This window comes from Neovison vison, chromosome X, assembly GCF_020171115.1.
Source record: "Neovison vison isolate M4711 chromosome X, ASM_NN_V1, whole genome shotgun sequence".
In the NCBI taxonomy this organism is placed as follows: domain Eukaryota; kingdom Metazoa; phylum Chordata; class Mammalia; order Carnivora; family Mustelidae; genus Neogale; species Neogale vison.
The window spans coordinates 97944321-97964508 of record NC_058105.1 but is presented as its reverse complement, the minus strand read 5'-3'; the positions used below and the strand labels follow the sequence as shown (position 1 = coordinate 97964508).

The 20188-nt window shown below is 39.8% G+C and overlaps 1 protein-coding gene and 1 pseudogene across 1 annotated transcript in view; both read left to right on the top strand.

Moving 5' to 3' along the window:
* The window catches only part of OTC (ornithine transcarbamylase), a 64138-nt gene that overhangs the window by 18250 nt on the left and 25700 nt on the right, over nucleotides 1-20188 (top strand). Inside the window, exon 4 of the mRNA XM_044234921.1 lies at nucleotides 5691-5778. Within this exon, the coding sequence (XP_044090856.1) occupies nucleotides 5691-5778 (88 nt within the window). The remainder of the gene's footprint in view (nucleotides 1-5690; nucleotides 5779-20188) is intronic.
* LOC122896835 lies at nucleotides 9376-9500 on the top strand (annotated as a pseudogene).

Below are 20188 nucleotides of genomic sequence, written 5' to 3'. Positions count from 1 at the left end.
GAAAAAATGCACAAGGCATCCTAAGAGAGGGTTCTTTTCATTATTTAACTTTGGCATTTCACTTTCAAGGAGACAGAGAAGCTGATGCTTTCCAAGCTATTTCAAATGTATCATCTTTACGAAGGTGACAATATAAAAAATCGTGATGCTATTCTGCAGGTATGAAAAAGAAGCACAGGGAGGCTCATGGCTGCCTTAGCTCTACCACCAAGAGCCCTCAGAGCCCTCACATTTCTAGTGCATGAATTCTATTTATACCTCTCCTTCCAAAGCTTGCACGGATCTGTGAGGGAAAGAGCAAAATCAGATGTACACTTCTCTTCCGAGGCAGAAACCAAGATATTAACAGAAGAAAATCTTTGTTCAAAAATATCCCACACCGGGCACCTGGGTGGCTCAGTGGGTTAAGCCGCTGCCTTTGGCTCGGGTCATGATCTCAGGGTCCTGGGATTGAGGCCCGCATCGGGCTCTCTGCTCAGCAGGGAGCCTGCTTCCTTCTCTCTCTCTGCCTGCCTCTCTGCCTGCTTGTAATCTCTCTCTGTCAAATAAATAAATAAAATCTTTAAAAAAAAATCCCACACAAATGCATAAACAGATGACAGATTAAAGCAGACTTCTATGGATGAAGGGTGAAGAAAGAGGCGAGCCCCATCCCTCTGCCTTCTTCTCCTCGGCAATGGTGGCTCCTGGAGGCTTCTCCAAATCCCTGATGCTCTCCAGAAGCACTTATCACCAGCCAGGTCCGGTAAGCTGGCAAATGCTTGACCTGTGCTTTTAAACTGGGGTCTGAGGCTCCTTTCTGACCAGTGACCACTATTGCAGAGGAAATTCCTTCTCAGAGGCAATGTCCCCCTATCTTATCTTCTTCGAGAACTGCTGAAGGCTTGGACTCCCACTTCTTAACATTTTCTATAACTGCTCTCCCTACTCCTATCTCGTAAGTCCAGGCTTGATGTGAATCTTCTTTGTAGCTCAAAGAGGAAAGTGAAAAGGCAGCACCCTAATCCCGCATTGTTATAGCAAAATAACTTTTAGTCAAAGAAAGAGTATGACTTAGAGCAGACCTGCCAAGAGATCTTAAACTGTTTCAAACCTCCCTCCATGGTTTCCAACCCTCAGTGACATTCAGTTCTGTACTAGGCATACAGTAGGTGCACAATAAATACTTTCTTGGTAAATGTGCAGTATTCACATTTGTTTAGGTGATGTTCCCCGTTTAGAAACAGATTAAATACTCAAGAGTGATTATGGACTATAATCACTAAATTCCCATCAGTCCACTTCTCACATAATAGAAAATTCTGTTCTTTCTGCTACTAACACTAGGAGACGTTTGTAAGTGAAAAGAATGGGTCCCCTCCCTAGAATCAATCCCTCCTACTTTCATTCAATAAGGATTTGTTGAGTCCTTACTATGTACAGTATGTATTCTAGATTCTTGAGAGTGATAAATCAGTGAACAAAACAGAGGAACTTTCCTGCCTTCATTGAGCTTACGTTCTAGTGGGTACACAGACAATAAACAATAGACATAATAAATAAGTGGATGATACAGTATGTTGGAAACAAGGAGAAGAATGTTCCTGGAACTGAGGGCAAAACATCTACTCCATTATTTGAACTTGGCTTTTGCTCTGAGTGAAATGGAGAATCTTTGGAGGGTTTTTTTTTAAGACTTTATTTATTTATTTGACAAGAGGGAGAGTACAAGCAGAGGGAGAAATCACAGGTAGGCAGAGAGGCAGGCAGAGATGGGAGGATGCAGAGGGACAGAGAGCCAGATGCAGGGCTCAATCCCAGGACCCTGAGATCATGACCTGAGTCAAAGGCAGAGGCTTAACCCACTGAGCCACTCAGGCACCCCTCTTTGGAGGGTTTTGAACAGAGGGATATGATCTAACTTCCACTTTAAAAAGCTCTCTAGGACGGCTCTGTTGAAAATAAACTGCAGGGATTGGGGGTGGAGACAAGATAGAAGCAGTGAAATCCATCAGTAGGTAGCATAATACATGGAGGCAAGGGCAGAGTGGTAGCAGTGGGAGGGGGAAGTGAGAGGGGTTGTGGATATGTTTTAAAGGGACAGCCAAAAGATTTCTGATGTTATTGGGTAAGAGAAGAGACCTTAAGGATGACTTCAAGGTTTCTACCTGAGCAACTGTAAGCAGGATGGACCAGGTGGAGCAGGATGGAAAGGAAGATCAAGAGTTCAGCTTGGGAAGTATTGAGTTTAAGAAGTCTGTTAGATACACCAGCAAAGATGTTGAGAAGGCACTTGGCTATTAGTTTGGGGTATGGGAGTGAGATTTATCCTAGAGATATTTGGGAGTCATCACCATATAGATGGCATTTTAGGCCATGAGTCTGGATATGATTAGAAAGGGAATGAGTATGGATGGAGAGAAGAAGATGAAGGACTGGGCCTGGGGGACATCAAAATTATAAAGATTGTCCTGGGCAATGTGTGAGGAAGTTTATCAAGGAGAAGATGGTGAACAACTTTGTTAAATGCTGCTAATCCAAGATAACTGAGAACTGAAATGGCCATTAGATGTATCATTGGCAACTGATGAAAGGAGTTTTGGTGCAGTGTTGGGGGTGGGCAAAGTCTTATGGGGATAGGTTTGAAAGAAATGAGAAAAGAAAAACTCAAGAGAGAAAGCAAAAACAAGGTTTTGCTGCAGAGGGAGCAAAGAGTTAAAGGGTTACTTAGCAGGGAAAGTAGGGACAAGAGAAAATTTGCATTTGTTTTTTATTAATGAGTGAAAAATGAGAAGAGAATTTTTATGATGAAGGTAATGTAAGGGAGGAAGGAAAAAATTGCTAGAGCAATGTTCTTGAGTATGCAAGGAGGCATGGTTTCTAGTACACACATGGGACATAAAAAGATCATCTATTCTTAAAAGGAAGGAAAGCAGAATATATGGGTACAGATGCTGGCAAATGGGGAAATGGGTGGTGGAATCTGGAAGTTCTCTGATTGCTACTGTTTTTTTTTAGTGGCCCATGAAGCAAGGTCACCAGCTGAGTGCAGGCTCTAATTTCCAAAACATATCAAGACTCCAATAACTTGTCATCATTTCAGGGGCTACCATCCTGGTCCAAGCTATCAGCTCTCACACAAAGTTTTGCAAATAGGTCTAGGAACTGGTTTCCCTGCTTCTTCCCTTGCCCCACTACAGATGTTGTATTAAAACATAAGTCTAGGGGCACCTGGGTGGCTCAGTGGGTTAAAGCCTCTGCCTTCGGCTCAGGTCATGATCTGGGATCAAGCCCCGCATCGGGCTCTCTGCTCAGTAGGGAGCCTGCTTCCTCCTCCCTCTCTCTCTCTGCCTGCCTCTCTGCCTACTTGTGATCTCTATCTGTCAAATGAGATGAATAAAATCTTTAAAAAAAAACACCATAAGTCTACCATGTGACTCTTCTGCTCCAACCCTCTAAGGGCTTTCTGTCTTACTCAGACAAAAGTCAAAGTTGTTGCTTCCTCTCTACCTACCTTCTGCAACCTCACCTCCTAGTACTGTCCTCCTCACATACTCTGCACCTTCCCTACCAATCTTCTTGTGCCTTGAAGCCACCACTCCTGCTCCTTTCTAAGGATCTCAGGACATTCTCATTCCACCATCTGGTATGTTTCAGTGTGGCTTCCTTGACCACATTCAAATTACAACTCATATTCCTTACATTCCCTATCCCCACCCCCCACTCTATTTTTCTTACGGCACCTATCAACATCTAACATACAACATATTTAATTAACTCATTCAGTTTATTATTTGTCTCTCCCCATTGGAATGTAAGTTCTATGTAAGCAGGGACTTGTACCCTGTTGTTTATAATGCTTTCCCCAGTGCATAGAGTATCACCAAACACATGCTTTTAGAATGAATGAATAAATTTCAGAACCATGCTGCGATGCCAAGGCCTATTATGATCATGCTACAGAGATGAAATGTGCCTTCCACCAAAATTTGGTTTGATTGTTGATGGTGGGGATGCTATACATGTACCAGAAGGGTATGAACAGGTTTGTTACTCACATAATGTGGCTTCCTGGGTAGGGTAGGACTGTGTCCCATGTTGGCCTTAGAGTGGCATTAGAGAGTGGAGAAATGATATTGGCCTGGATGTGGATAGGAGGTAAGGATGGGATGAAGATTCCCATGCTCAGAGCAGGCCTTGTTTAGTTTGAACCTCCTGCTAGTGCCAAAGGAAGGAGCATGTGCACTTTCTTACTAGCTTGCCCAGATACAGGGTAGAAAGAGAAGGAAGTGTGTGATGGTTGGCTTTACCACTGGTAGTAGTTAAACATCATAAAAGGACAGACTCTTTACTACAGGACCCATTGCAAGTAGGATCATTACTGTGTTTCATGTTGTCTGACTCTACCTGGGATGTAGCACAGCACATCTGCAAAAGATCTTAGGGCTCTAGGCAAGTTGCCTGATTTTCCAGATGAAGACTGAGTCCAGTTCCACTACATTGTCCTGTCTTTGCAAATTCCAATAGAAGTCGGCTCAGGGCATGGCTCCCCTGTGGCAAACCCTAGGGGCTACAAGTTCTTAAAAACAATCTTGAACAAGGTTTTAAGCTCTTGACTCTCAGAATCCTTGTCTCTAAAATTATTATATAGAATATCTTCTGTACTTTTGTTAGAGTGAAGGTTTCAATAGGAGAATGTTTATTAAGTGTCAGCTTATGGTAGTGTTCTATTAATAGTCATTGCTAGAGTCGGAACATAGTACCCTCTAGCTAAAAACCATTTGGTTTGGACATATTTAAACCAACACTCTTAAACAGTATACGATAGGTAGGATATAATTATTTCATTCCATTTCAGAAGGAACTACTTACTTCCTCTTTTTTTTTTTTTGACCTACAAATTCTATCCAGGTGTAAAATAGTCCCATTACCCTAGAAAGTTCACCAATGCTCCTTCCCAGCTACTCACCCTCTCCAGAAGCAACTGCATTTTTAAATTTATGCCACTGTCTGGCAGTTTTGCCTGTTCCAGAACTTCATATAAATGGAATTATAGGGGTTCCTGGGTGGCTTAGTGAGTTAAAGCCTCTGCCTTCGGCTCAGGTCATGATCTCAGGGTCCTGGGATAGAGCCCCACATCGGGCTCTCTGCTTGGCGGGGAGCCTGCTTCCCCCTCTCTCTCTGCTTGCCTCTCTGCTTACTTGTGATCTCTCTCTCTGTGTCAAATAAATAAAATATTAAAAAAAAATAAATGGAATTTTACATCATCTACTCTTTTGTATGTAGCTTCTTTCATCTAGCCTAATGTTTGTGAGATTGATCCATCTTGTATGTATTAGTAGCTCATTCCTTTTTATTACTGAGTAGCATTCCACTGTAATCCACAATATCCCACACTATAGTTTATTTTCCCATTTTATATTTTAAATTATAAATTTTCCCATTTATATTTTAAAGAACCAAAACCAGGCATGGCCTCCGAAAGAGAATGATGCCCCATTATTGTCAGGTTCTTAACAATAGGGAGGAGAAATGGGTACATATCTGAAGGAGAGTTGAGGGTACAGAATTCCCTAGCAGAGACGATAGAGAGCTTTAATGATTTTGACTTTTCAATTGAGATAGTGCCAATTCCTCATAATTTTGTTTTCTACTTTGGTTCTTTTTTTTTTTCCAAAAGACTATTTTTTTTCCTTTTTCTTTTATTATAGGCTTTGCACTTCTGGGAGGACACCCTTGTTTTCTTACCACACAAGACATTCATCTGGGTGTGAATGAAAGTCTCACAGACACAGCCCGGTTGGTAAATCTTCTCTTCAAAGCTTATTTCAGAAGTGGTGAATTTCAAAAAGAAAATATACTTCTCTTTAAATAACTTTTTTCCCCCCGCTCAGCATCGTTTGTACTGTTCTCTGTTTCCTCCCTTCTCTCTTTGCCTGATGTTCCGAATGCTTCTCCCTTCATCCTCTGGTCACTTTCTGTGGTTTAAGATAATTTTCTTCTTAGCAATTTGAAGAGGTTACTGATTATAAAATTTCAAACTTAGGGAAACTTAGAAAGTGTCAAATGTAACTCATATTTTACAGTTGAAGAAATAGATGTCCAGGGAAACTGACATGGTCAATGACTCATAACTAGTTAGCATCAGAGCAAGTAATACTATTAATAGCTAACATTTATTGAGCATTTAATATGTGTTAGGCATTGTTCTAACTCATTTAATCCTATAACAGCCCAAATAGATTGACATAAAGAGGTGAAACAACTTAATTAGGAACGTACTAGCTACTATAATATAAAATCTCGAAATGTTGGTGGCTAACATAGTGTGGATATTCCTGATTGGTAAGACAAAAGAATTTATCTACCCCATTTGAATTGCTAAAGATATTTGAAATAACTCATCTTTAAGCCTTTTAGTGACATTATTTCAGATGGGACAATGTTAGTATTAAGAAGTGCTGTGTTCATCTTCTGGATGCATGGACCTAAAAGAATAAGTAAACATGAATGAGTTTTTCTTCCAACTATGCTGCCACTGACTGGGATTACATTTGCCTAATAATTCTGGCTCCACAAAAGTAAACTAAACTTTACTCAAAAGCAAATATTACAAGCAGGTTAAGGGATGAAGCCCAGGGCACATCCAGGAGAGAAGTTTTAGTGGGGATTCGCCACAGAGACCAAGAGAACGATGGTGAATAAGTCCCGTGTGAAGCAGTGGCTGGAAAAGAATAAAGCTAGAGGAATAGCTGAGCATCCAATAAAGGGTTACTGAGTGCAGACTGGCTATGAGAAAGAGGTCAGGACCCAGAAATCAGTGGAGTGGGCAGGACCCTAAAAACAATAGACAAATAACCAAGCATGGGTTGAAAGCTGAGAATGAGTATAAATGTGTTCTTTCTGTGCTCGCTCTCCACACAATTCCCACTGCAAGTCCTTAGTTAGAGGAGCTCTACGCAGATCCTGAGAAAAACAATCTGCTCACAAGATCCAACATAATTGGAAGCTTTTCGTCTATATAATTAGTTCCACTGCTACATGGATATATGGATAAATGTGGATCCATAGAATTAATTCTGATCATTCCATCTTATCCAAGAGTCTGAATAAAAATAATAGCTCTTCCCTAGAAGGTGGATTTCTTGTACTATTATATCAAAATCTTTGTAAAAACCTTAAAAATTACACATTATTGGCCTAGTTTTATAGACAACAAAACCATGACTCAGAAAAGTAATGGAGCTTAGTAACTAAGTCAGCATTTAGAGCATGCTCTTTTTTTTCTTTAAGGTGATGCTGTTTTGACTATTCCTACTACCTCTTATAGATAGCCCATAAGAGTGGCAGTGAAATACATTATGGAAAGCATTGGCTTGCATGTCATGAGGTTCCCAAGACCACTCCATGTTTGATGATTCACTAGGAGGATTCATGGACTTAGCATACAGTCATAATATTCACAGCTGTGATTTATTACAGTGAAAGTATACCAAGCACAATCAATGAAGGAAAAAGGCACACGTAGCAAAGGCCAAGGAAAACCAGGTGCAAGATTCCAAGAGTCCTTTCCCAGTAGAGTCACTCAGGACACCTTTAATTCCCTTAGTAACAAGTTGTGACAATGCCTGTGAAATGTTGCCAACCAGGGAAGCTCTCTAGAGACTCAGTACTCAGGGTTTTTAGGGGGGCTGTTCACATAGCATCCTCTGTTTGACATGTACCCAAATCCAGACTCTCAGAAGGAAAGCTGGTGTTCACTTTAAACCATATTTTTTTAAAGATTTTTTTAATTTATTTGACAGAGAGAGATCACAAGTAGATGGAGAGGCAAGCAGAGAGAGAGCGTGCGCGCGCGCGCGCGCGCGAGAGAGAGCCACCCAGGTGCCCTAAACCATATTTTTTAAGAAAAAAAAATTAGGCACAGTAAGCCACTGTTATCAGTCCTGGAAACCCTCTCCAAATCAAAGTTCCCGATGCCATCCAAAGGCCAACATTATATGCAGGCCTTTCTTAAAAAAAAAAATTATTTTATTTTATTTATTTATTTGAGAGAAAGAGAGTGAGAAGGTGGGAATATCGAGAGGGTCTCAAGCAGGCTCTGCTCCACCCTGAGCACTAAGCCTGACATGGGGATTGATCTCGCAACCCTGAGATCATAACCTGAACCAAAATCAAGAATCGTATGCTTAACCGACTGAGATACCCAGGTACCCCCATGCAGACTTTTAAAAGGCTACCAGTCAGGCATGGCTTGAAAATTGTAAGGCTTGAGATCTAGTCCAAGCTTTGCCACTTACCTATGATCTTATGGTAAGTGAAACATTCCCTGGATCTTAGTTTCCTTTTCTATAAAATGAGGGCTTTCTGATCCTTAAGGTGCAATTTATACTCTCCATTGCATGTGAATGGATTAGGTATCAAGTGGTGGTCCTTACACAGAGGTGTATCTCAATGCAGAACTCTAGGCCCCACACTCAGAAATTTTAATTCTGCAGCGAGAGCTCAGATCGTTTTCAGGAATCTATAACAAGCTCTTCAAATGATTCTGTTGCCCGGGTGGCCAGACCATAATTTGCGAAACCCTGAATTAGAAGGCTCTGTAGTAATCTTGGGGTATTGTGCTGTCAATCTATGCTAGAGTGTGAGTGAAGGGAATGGTAAAGAAGGGATAGCTAATAAAATATGTATATGGTTTCAAGATGACTGATTGTGAAGGGTACATTGATAGTGGAGAAAGAATGATTTCAGATTTGTTATTCTTTTAAAAAAATTTTATTCATTTGACAGACAGAGATCACAGGTAGGCAGAGAGGCAGGCTGAGAGAGAGAGAGAGAGAGAGAGAGAGAGAGGAGGAAGCAGGCTCCCCGCTGAGCAGAGAGCTCGATCCCAGGACCCAGAGATCATGACCTGAGCCAAAGGCAGAGGCTTTAACCCTCTGAGCCACCCAGGCGCCCCCAGATTTGTTATTCTTAAAATATATGTGGGTACATTAGCAGAAGCAGAAAACTGAAAGGAGTTTCTGCTTTGGAGAGTAGGTGCTAGATTAGGTATTAGACATATTGCATTAAAGGCTGAAACTCCGATGCAAATGTCCACTAGCCACTGGAGATAGACCTTGGATGAAGCTGAGAGCTGGATAAATAGAACCATAAACTCGGTGGTAGAAAATGAGCTCCAGAATTTCCTTGTGGGAGAATTGCAGAAGGCTGAACCTTAAGGACAGGTGCAGTTAGGGAAGGCAGAAGGAAATACTTAGGGTACAAGGAGAATAAGCATAGTGCACTAACAGAAGAGGCTGAAATGAGCAATGGAGATGTCAGAAAGGGGGGCACAGTAGCTTCTGTGGAATCTGACTTTCTTCTATGTACCCCATTACTGCTTAATCTGCCAAAATGTCTGACAAACAAGATATGGATGAAATTCAGAAATTCAATAAATCTAAATTGAAGAAGGCAAGAGAAATCCACCGCCTTTCACAGAAGCAATTGAATTGGAGAAGCAAGGAAGTGAATCTTAATGACATCTACCCTGCCAATATGCAGCGTACAATCCATAGCAATTGCCTCCTTGCTTTTTGTGGAAATCCAACTTTGTAAGATGCAAAGATATTGGATGATGTTTAAATGACAGTGCTGGCCTTTTCAAATCAAGAAGATGGTGCACACCTGACACTGATTGATGGTGTTGCTTCTCAATCTGCCTGTCTGGCTACTTTGGGGGTCCGGTGAAATGAAAACAGTGACTGCCCATTGATGAAAGGAGAATGTAAGGGGGAATACAGTGAATATGGCAACAAGAAAAAAAAAAGGCAAAACTGGGCTAGTCTCCTAAAAGCTGTTAAGTGCAATTTCCAAATTGTTAATTATTTAGTCAAATGATTTAATTATTTGTGTATTCAAAAATATTTATTGAATGCCTAGTTTTTCTTCCAGGAATTGTTTTGGCACAGAATAAAATGCTGATCAAATCAAACAAAATCCTTGCTGGAAATTATATTTCAGTGGGAGGAGGCTTTCACTAAACAAAACATGAATAGAACAGCAGGTTGGGATATGTTCTATGATGCAGCAAAAGCAAGATGATCTGTAGGTCGGGTGGGGCTGACTTTAGATAGTGTGGTCAGGAAAGGCCTCTCTCCAGGGAGATGACAGTTGAGAACAGACTGAAAAGGCAGAGGCAGGTATGCAAACCTGTGGGAAAAAGCACTACAGATAGGAAAAGCTGCTACAAAAGCTTAAGGCAAGAACAAGTTTAATGTACTCAGGAACAGAAGGATAGCAAGCAGTATTTTAAAATTTGCAAACAAACACATTTTAGATATTCAAATAATTTAAGAGGTACCCTTACAAGTTAGTCCTGTTTCAGCCACCAAAGGAAAGATCAACCAGACCAAGAAGTACCCAAATACACATCCAAAATAAAACGTGTTGCTCTTTACTTTCTTGACTACAAGAATAAAACCTGTCCACTCTTCAAAATATCATGGGTAAATTCTCCTTAGCTAAGTCTGAGTTCAGTATTGTGTAATCTGGGGGTGCTAATGGGGAATAGGGGCACACTGAGATGGAATTGTTGGCTGGTATTGTGGAAGAGCTGGTGTGTCAGGGTCACCCAAATCACCCCCAGGTTCAAGAATTCATTAGGAGGACTTACTCATAGGACACAACAAATAGTCATACGAAGGCTAAGATCCATAACAAAACAAAACAAAAACAAAAACAAACAAACAAAAACCTATAAAACAAAACCAGCAAAGGGAAATGTACTTGGGGTCAAGTCCAGGGTAGACCAGGCACAAGCTTCCAAGGGTTCTCTCCCTGTAGAGCTACACAGGACATGTTTAATTCCCCCCCAGCAATGAGTTGTGTCAACACATGCTAAATGTTGTCTATCAGGAAAGCTTGTTAGAGACACAGTTCCCAAGACTTTTGACAGCTGGTGACCTGGGCACCCTCAGCCTATTATAAACCCAAATTCTAGAATCCCAGAAGGAAGGGAAGTATTCGGTATGATCCATAGTGTTTATACAATTTAGGCAGTGAGCCATCCTTACTATATCCATGAATGGTGGAAACCCTCCAAAAGTCCAAGTTCCCAGATGCCTGCCAAGGGCCAACCCTGTAAGTGGGCATTTCAAAAACAGCCATCTCAGGACTGCTGTGTTAACTCATGTTTTGCACCACTGGGCTCTCATCTCTTATTGATTTTGCTGAATGTCCTTTACCTAGATACACTCTAACTGGTAAGGGAGAATATATTGTACCCATGGAAGGATAGCCTCAAGATTCGAACTGTTTCCTCAGTTCAGTGTGGATCCCTATAGGGCCAAGCTCCCAATAGAATCAATCACCGCTCACTTCCCTCTTTTGAAAAATCTCTCTTAGTAATTCTTTTTTTTTTTAAGATTTTTTTTTTATTTATATATCAGAGAGAAAGAGGGGGAGAGAGCAAGCACAGGCAGACAGAGTGGCAGGCAGAGTCAGAGGGAGGAGCAGGTTCCCCGCCGAGCAAGGAACCCGATGTGGGACTTGATCCCAGGACGCTGGGATCATGACCTGAGCCGAAGGCAGCTGCTTAACCAACTGAGCCACCCAGGCGTCCCTCTCTTAGTAATTCTTTTCCATCCCTTAACATATCACAAGACACACAAAATACATATTCTTTCATCTAAACTTGCTTCAGACTTGAGGGTGTTTTCAGATTTTGTCAATTCTCTGGTACTCTACTGGGGTTAAGAGTTGGGCAGTCTATGTTTGCCTTCACTCTGGCCTATCCTTTTAGATAGAACACCAGAAGTGACACCTTAGCATGACTGAGATCATGGATTCCTTGGAAGTTTAAAATTGGATGGAACTTCACCACGCGAGTAGGACATTATCTCTCCAGGTTCTAGGCTTTCTGCATCTTCCACAATGACGACTTGTTGGTGGCTAAACTCTGAGTCCACAGTTGAAAGGGGCATAATAGCTTTACCCTCATTTTCGCTTTCATACAGCACCTAGTGATGCAGCTTCAGGAACGATGTGTATGAAAGGCTCCACAGAAAACCAGTGTAACCTTGTTCTACTCTAACTACTTTCCCTATAGGTGTAATTTACTTATGGTGGAGATTACTAAAATGTGTTCCACCAATGTAAAACTAGTGGAAAAGAAAATCAGCAGAAACCACTATATTCGTTTCTTAGAGCTGCCATACAAATGTCCACAAACTTGGTGGCTTAAAACAATAGAGATTATTTATTTGCTCACAGTTCTGGAGGCTAGAAGTCCAAAATCAAGGTGTCAGCAAAGACATGCTGTGTCTGAAGGCTCTGGGTAGAATCCTTCCTTGCCTTGCCTAGCTTCTGAAGGCTTTTGGCAATCCTTGGTGTTCCTTGGCTTGTAGCTACATCCCTCCAAATTCTGCCTCCATGTTCAACTGGGCATCTTCTCTGTATGTCTGTGTAACCCCTCCCCTTCTTATGAGGACATTGGTTATTGGATGTAAGGCTCACTCTATTCCAGTGTGACCTCATCTTAACTCATTACTTCTATGAAGACCCTATTTCCAAAAAAAAGGTCACATTTTGAGTTTCCAAGTGGATATGAATTTAGGGGACACCATTCAACCCACTACACACACACATCCACATGCCCCTGCAACATCATGGAAAGGTTTCAAATCCTTGTCATTCTGACAGCTCAAATAATGGAAGTTACAGAGGGATTTGTGGATGGGACACAGTCCTCAAATAATGGAGTGAACCACTACCATGTTGAAAGGAATGTTTTTAAAAAGCTGGAAAACTCTTATTGAAGGTATTTATATGAGTGATATTAAGACCGAAAAAGGCAATCTTTCTTAGGTTTCTTACTAAAATGTTCTAAAATATTATACCAAATTAGGTCCTAATAAATTGACGTATCTATAAATTGAAAATATGATATTTCCATGAATCTTTACAGAGGTCACCAAAAAGCTAGCAGTCATGGCTGTTGTATGTCCTTGGGTAAATGGTGACAAAATTCAGTCCTTCACAACATGAACTATGACTCTTCATAGTATAGAGGCAGTTTGCCACAGTGGAAATTGCAGGGGCTATGAAACAGGGTTGGGGTTCGGTTGAAGTCACAACTCATACCACACTGGACTAGTTGCTTCTGAGTCAGGTTCCTCAGCTGTAAAGTGGAGATACAAATACTTATCTCAATGAATTACATGAGGATGAATGAGATAATGCTTATAAAGGACAGGCACACAGAATAAATTCAAGTAATATTGATTGAACCAAGTTATGGCCTGATTCAATCTCAGGAAAGTTCTGATTTAATTTGAGACATCACTGTGGTCTCTTAGTCAGCTTACAGTGACCCAAGGCTGAAATTCCTATGACACATTTTGAGGAGGTCATTCTCAATGCCATTATGCCCTACCCATTTATCCCCGAGGTCCTCAAAACTAGGCACTAATACCTAAGTCAAAGTAATCTGGCCATTATAAAAGCTTTCATGAATAAATCGCATGTAGCAATTATTCAGCATCCCTGGATTTCTTCCAACACCAGCCCATTTGAGAGGAGCCCATCTGGCTTTGTTAAAGGTATTATTTTGTGTCCTCATTATTCTTATATTGATATAACTAAAAAAATCTGGCTGTCACTGATAACAAACTGGAATTTAGGGGGCACACAGTCTGATTCAAGGCAGGATAAGGACAAAAGGAAGAATGTGGGGGCAGGACCCCACGAGAATACAAGTTCTGTTTGCCTTTGGCTTTTGCAACACATTCACCACGCTCCAGTAAGTTTAGGAACAACTCAACTTCTAACAGCATCAGGATTATTGTATGATTGTCCATCTCACCAATATCCATGCTTGCTCATAAGATCTGGCCCAGGACACTCCTGGTGTTTTCTTTTCTGTTTTGTTGGTTGTTTTGCTTTGTTTTGTTTTAGTGTCTGTTCACCCAAGCACAAAGACTCTGCAGGGGCTTTCCTGAGACCATGGGGAACTTCGCTTATGGTATTTTTTTGTTTTGTTTTGTTTTGTTTTGGTCTTCTGAGGGTTTTAATTAATTCCTAAAAAAAGTTTTGATCTTATACCAAAGGATAAAATATCAACGAATCATAAAAATTCAAGGTTAGAAAGATCTTTATGGGTTCTTTAGATCATCCATCCTTTTCATGCTTCCTCCACACCATTTCTTCAGAATTGGCCTGAAGTTTGCATGAAATTATCCGCTATCAGGGCACGCTACATACCGTGCAATCTTGTCTCATTTTTATGCAGTCTGACTGTTCTGATGAGAGTTTATACAAACTGCCTAAGAGTTCCCTTCTACATTAACTTGAAATTGGTCTTGTTATGACTCTTGTCAATGTTCTTCTGTTCTTTCATCTCTCTATAAACTCATGTATTTTAACATATTAAAAGGCTTCAATTCATTGCAGTTATTATTCTTATTGTTGTTCAAATTACCCATATTTGGACAGTGTGATCTGTCCTCCAGCTGGCTACTGGGTCATTTTGACCTAACTCTCTCAGGCTTTGATAACTCCCTTGCTTTTTGATATGGCAAAATGTTCCAGGCTCATCCTGTACATTTCTTTACTTACCAAGGCCACGAATTAGCCATTGCTGTAAGAAGCCTTAATTTATTCTCAATTACTTTCAAAATCGTGTTTGGAAGAAATGTTCTTTTTTTGAATGGTATGAGGTGTTTTTTTCCTGGTTATTACAGTAATCATCTTTTTTGTAGAAAATACTAAGAGATAAAAATATAGACAGAACCACCAATACTGCCATCATCCTAAAATAATCAATGTTAATATTTTATCTTCTGAACCATCTCTCTACTTAAAGTCCTATGTCTCTTTTCCTAGGGGAAGAAGTGATGGGGGTAATTATAGGGGGACTAGACCACATTTTAAACATTCAAGTAAAATCAAGTTGAATAAATGTTTTAACTTATGGATTATTTTTTCTAAACCTTAATATTGGCCATCAAACATCCAGAAGAAACTGATGCATGTGAGAAACTTTAAATTTGGGTAATTTGGATTTTGTAAAAGTTGTTTTGTTACCATCAGTGACAGAGGCCCAAGATTGTCTACAAAGCTGCAGAAATCCACCAGATGGCAAACAGAATTCTATATATTCAATGGAAATGAAAACTGACAAAAAGCAAGTCATTATAGAACTAGAAAAAGTATTTTAACTTGTCAGCCTTTCATTTGTAGCACATATAACTCAGCTCTTACAATACTTAAAGCTGGGTAAAAATTGATAGAGAGGCATAGAAAGCTCAAATTACTGTTAATGGCTCTGTAAGTCCAGCTCCAGTAACAGCTTTGCCATTGTTTCCAGTGAAAAGGTTATTTTGTTTTGTTTTGTTCTTTAAAGATCTTTAGTAACCTGGAAGAAGAAAAATAAGAGTGGTAATTTCTTTATGATTTATGGCAACTTTAAAACATTAAGTAGAATGCAGCATTATTGACAAAAAAATAGATAAGTAACTAAAGGTCTTTAATATCTCTGTTTCCATAAGTGATTCCAGTGTGAAAACAACCTGGAGACTGTTCCTTTCCCCCTTTTATCATTAATTCTACTTCATCTTCAGCTTCTGTGGTAGAAGGATCAAAGTGGCATTTTCTATCAAGCTTCATCATACTCCTTTTTGCCCATAGATGCTTTAATCTCCAAGGGGCTTTCTGAGCCTAAAGCCATAAACCCTACTTTTTGTACTTTGTTGACATCCCAAAATATTAATCTTATGAATTTATCAAGCACTTAGCATTCCTTTAAACGTAAAATAGCTAACATTCCTTGGTGGTTCTCAAAGTATGGTCCCCAAGCCAGCAGAATAAGCTGTACCTGGGAGTTTGTTGGAAATGCAAGTTCTTTGGGGACCCAACCCACACTTACTAAATCAGAAACCCAACTGACTGTATTTCAACAAGCCCACCTGGTGATTCTGATGTGTATTCAAATTTCAGAACAACTGCTTTAAACAGTCACATACTACTTAACCAATAAGTCAAATACATATTAACTGAACAAAACAAGTCTCCTCAACCATTTAAACACTGATTGCAAACTTAATTCAAATGCTCTTAAACATTTAACTTAATCACAAGCCTAGTGTTTTGGATTTCCTTGGATGCTCTAAACATTTTGAAAAGGGAAAAGATACACAAAAAATAGCCCATTGATTACAGAACTGATTAATATTTTAACAACAGAACTGGGCACCATGCTATTAATATCATAGATGTTGCTCTACATCTTTATCCCTACTTTTATTCTTATCTTTTATGGCCCTGGAATTGAAACTTCTCTACATTGCTGGTTTGTCAGGAATTCTACAAAAGACTACTTTGATACCTTTTCAGAACTTACCTTTGTAATTCTACCAAACCGGAAAGCGGGGGGGAAAAAAAGAGAATCTCAAGAGGCTAGTAATGCAGGTTAAGTGGATTGCTGAACACTCAGTTTTGGTTGGGTTGTGGGAACTGGTTGCTAAGGTCAAGATGAACTAAACTCACATGGCTGGCCACTAGGCTGAATATATTTTTAGCACATTACTTTCACTTTTTATCATGGATCTATATTGGTTTCCTACTGGTGCCTTAACAAATTACCATACACTGTGACTTCAAACAACACAAATTTATTATCTTACACTTCTGGAGGTCAGATGTCTAAAATGAGTCCACAGTTGTGTTCCTTTTGGAGGCTCCAGGGGAGAAAGAATCCAAGTCCTCACCCTTTCCAGCCTTCCTCCCTCTTCAAGAAGCTAGCATCTTCTCTCTTTCCTGACCTCTTGCCTCTCTTATGAGGACCTTGTTATTACATTGGGCCCATCCCAGGATAATCTCTCTGTCTCAAGATCCTTAATTAATCCTATCTACAAAATTCCTTTTGCTATCTAAGGTAACTTAATCACAGGTTCTGGGTACTGGGACATGGGCATGTTTGGGTGGGGAGCATTACTGTATGAACCATAGGACCGTAATTTTAGTTTTTTCATACAGATTCTGACTTTTTACAGAAATTAAAAGATAAGGTATCTTAAGTTTTATTTTCTTTGTTTTTCATCTCTGGAAGACCCACTGTAATGTCTTCATGATATATTAACCTGGCCTTGTTTGGATATTTTAAAATATATGCCTTTCTTAATGATATTGTTTTATAATTAGTCAGGTCATTAAGAAGTTTTATTCCCAGGGAGGCAGGAAGGTGAGGCTGAAAATTTAGATTCTTCTTCAGGACCATTAACTAAGTTATCTTGGAATAAATGGTCATGTCATCTTTCTAATTGGAAATTGTCTATGGCAACTGGTGCTAGTTAACTGCTAGACTCCTTTTCTACTTCACTTTCTATAAAACCACAAATGCTGATGGCATCTGCCCATTTGTGTTACGGTTTCTACCATTTCTAGGAATTTGGCTTCTAAGTTAATGTAATACTTTGTGATTTACACACATTATAAATGGTATGTATCTATGCTTTATAAACAGAATTATACTAATGAATCATTGAACACTATATCCAAAACTCATGATGTACTATACAGTGGCTAACTGAACATAATAAAAAAGAGAAATATACTTAACAAAAACTCACAAAAGATCTATCTGTATATGTAGATATATATAAATACTTTCTTACTTAGTAAATAAATTCAAATGTACATGGTAATAGCCATTCTTCACTGATGCTACAATTATGTTTTTATACATTTTCTTTGCATTAACTCTTTCTTTATTAGCATGATGGACTTTTAGAGGCACAAATTATTTTATTTGATGATTTTTGGTACTATAAGTGACCACAACTTGACAAATGGGAGCTCTTCAAGTTGATTTTTTTTTCCTTTCAGCACTGCCTCTGCCATTTTAAAAGATTTCATGTATTTATTTGACACAGAGAGAGATACAGTGAGAGAGGGAACAGAAGCAGGGGGAGTAGGAGAGGGAGAAGCATGTTTCCTGCTGAGCGAGGAGCCTGATTAGGTGCTGGATCCCAGGACCCTGGGATAATGACCTGAGCTGAAGGCAGACACTTAAGGACTGAGCCACCCAGGCGCCACTCCTTTCTTCTTCTTCTTTTTAATATAACAATATTAAGACCAAATTCTGGGCACTAGGGATACTTATAAGTGCTGAAAGGGAAAAGATTATAGTTATTTCAGCTGCCATTGAACTGGTCCTGGTAGTGACTGAGCTGAAAGGAAAATAAATATGTCTTTTTTTTTTTAAGGTTTTATCCATTTATTTGTTTAGAGAGAAAGAGAGCAAGTTGGGGGGGGGCGTAGAAAGAGAGAGAATCTCAAGCAGATTCCACACTATGTGTGGAGCCTGAGGCAGGGCTTGATCTCACAACCCTGAGATCATGACCTGACCCAAAATAAAGAGTCAGCCACTCAACCAACTGAGCCACCCATGCACCCCCAAAATGCCTCTTTTATAAGTCTATAAGATCTTGTTCTTTCCAGTATAGCATATCATGTTTTTAGCTCTTATTTTTCTTATACTATAGGATTCTGAGACTTTCTGCCTCTCCATTGTTCCATCCCACAGCAGAAGATCCCACTCTCTTCCCACCTCCTCTTTCTATTTTTGAGAACAACTATTCTCAGTCTTGTTGTCTTCATATTGGAATAACTTGGTAAGCTTTAAAAATATCGATGTGAATCTTCCACCATATCTCTGCTTTAATTTTCCAAAGGGCAGAATATGGCATCAGGATTTTTACAGCTCCATAGGTGATTCTAATGGGCAGCCAAGGTCAAGAACCTCTGTCCTAGGAGGCATTGCGCAATCTCAGTAAAGCAGGCCAGGTACTCTCTCGTAAGATTCTACCATATAGATTCCTGAGGCATCAACTTCACATTATAAAAAGGTCAAGTAAATGCATGTTTGTCTTTTGGCTGCTTTGCTTCGAGAGCTCTTGGAATTGTTCAAGGGAGGGAACCACAATTGCCCTTTTTCAATCATCTTGAAATCTTCATGTCCATAGGGCATTGACTTCTCCAGCTGCTCCCCTCATGTCTCCCTCTTTCAGCTTCATCATTCTTCATTCTTTCTAACCTTGCTCTAATTACTTCAAGGTTTGCAAGGCCTTGGTTTCCTCATCTATGAGGTTCAGATAACATTTATATATAACACACACTGAATCTAGCAAAACTCAACAATACATTGTAAAATTCTTGAAACCTTAAGAGGTTGGAAGGGTGCCTTGGTGGCTCAGTGGATTAAAACCTCTGCCTTCAGCTCAGGTCACAATCCCTTTGGGCTCTCTGCTCAGCAGGGATCTTGCTTCCCCCTCTGCCTGCCTGCCTCTCTGTCTACTTATGATCTCTGTCTGTCAAATAAATAAGATCTTAAAAAAAAAAAAAAAACCTTAAGAGGCTGGAGACCTATGGTTCTAGCTCACTAAAATTTTTTGAAAAGCTACAATATAAGTAAAATAAGGTCAACTGCAATGGTTAATCCAGATTGGGTTTTTTTTTTAACCTATTTGTACACAGTTTAGGAAGTGATGCGTATTTAAAGAAGTCCTTTCCAGTCAAACACTCCTCCACCTCTCTCTCTCAGGATTTTAGGTATCATAAAATTAACCAATTCTTCTGAAATAGGGAACTGATAAGTGATTACAGTTACAAACCTTAGTGGGATATCTACCTCCATCTAAATGACTTCATCATGATAGAGTTAAAAGCCTGCATTCCATACCATGAAGCATCAGTATATCTGTACTGGGTAGGGAATTTTTATTAAGATCTTGAAGAAAGAAAGAAGATTTAAAATTCTTTTAACATAAAGCTTATGCCTTAGGACAGTGGTTCTCAACATTTGTAAGGTTATCTGAGTTACCTGGGAAACCTGGTAATAGTACAAAGACCCAGATTTCTCCCCTATTTCAGGAGCTTGGGGCTCCGTAGTTTATTAGTTCTTTATTTAGTTCTGATACACACCAAAGTTTGGGAACCATTGCCATAGGTCATCGGATGGCCCAGGGCACCTGGTTATTCTAACAAGGGAGGCCTCAATGGAGTGGATTATTCATTTCTTAGGATTTGAGATGCCTTTTTCCTTCAATTGAACTAGAAAGCACTCTCTGCCAGAGATTATGGACAAAATCCTACTTTTGTGGGCTGCCATCTCTTGATAGTTTTTTATTTTTGCCAGGTTAGGGTTCTAAGAAATGAATGGATGGTACTT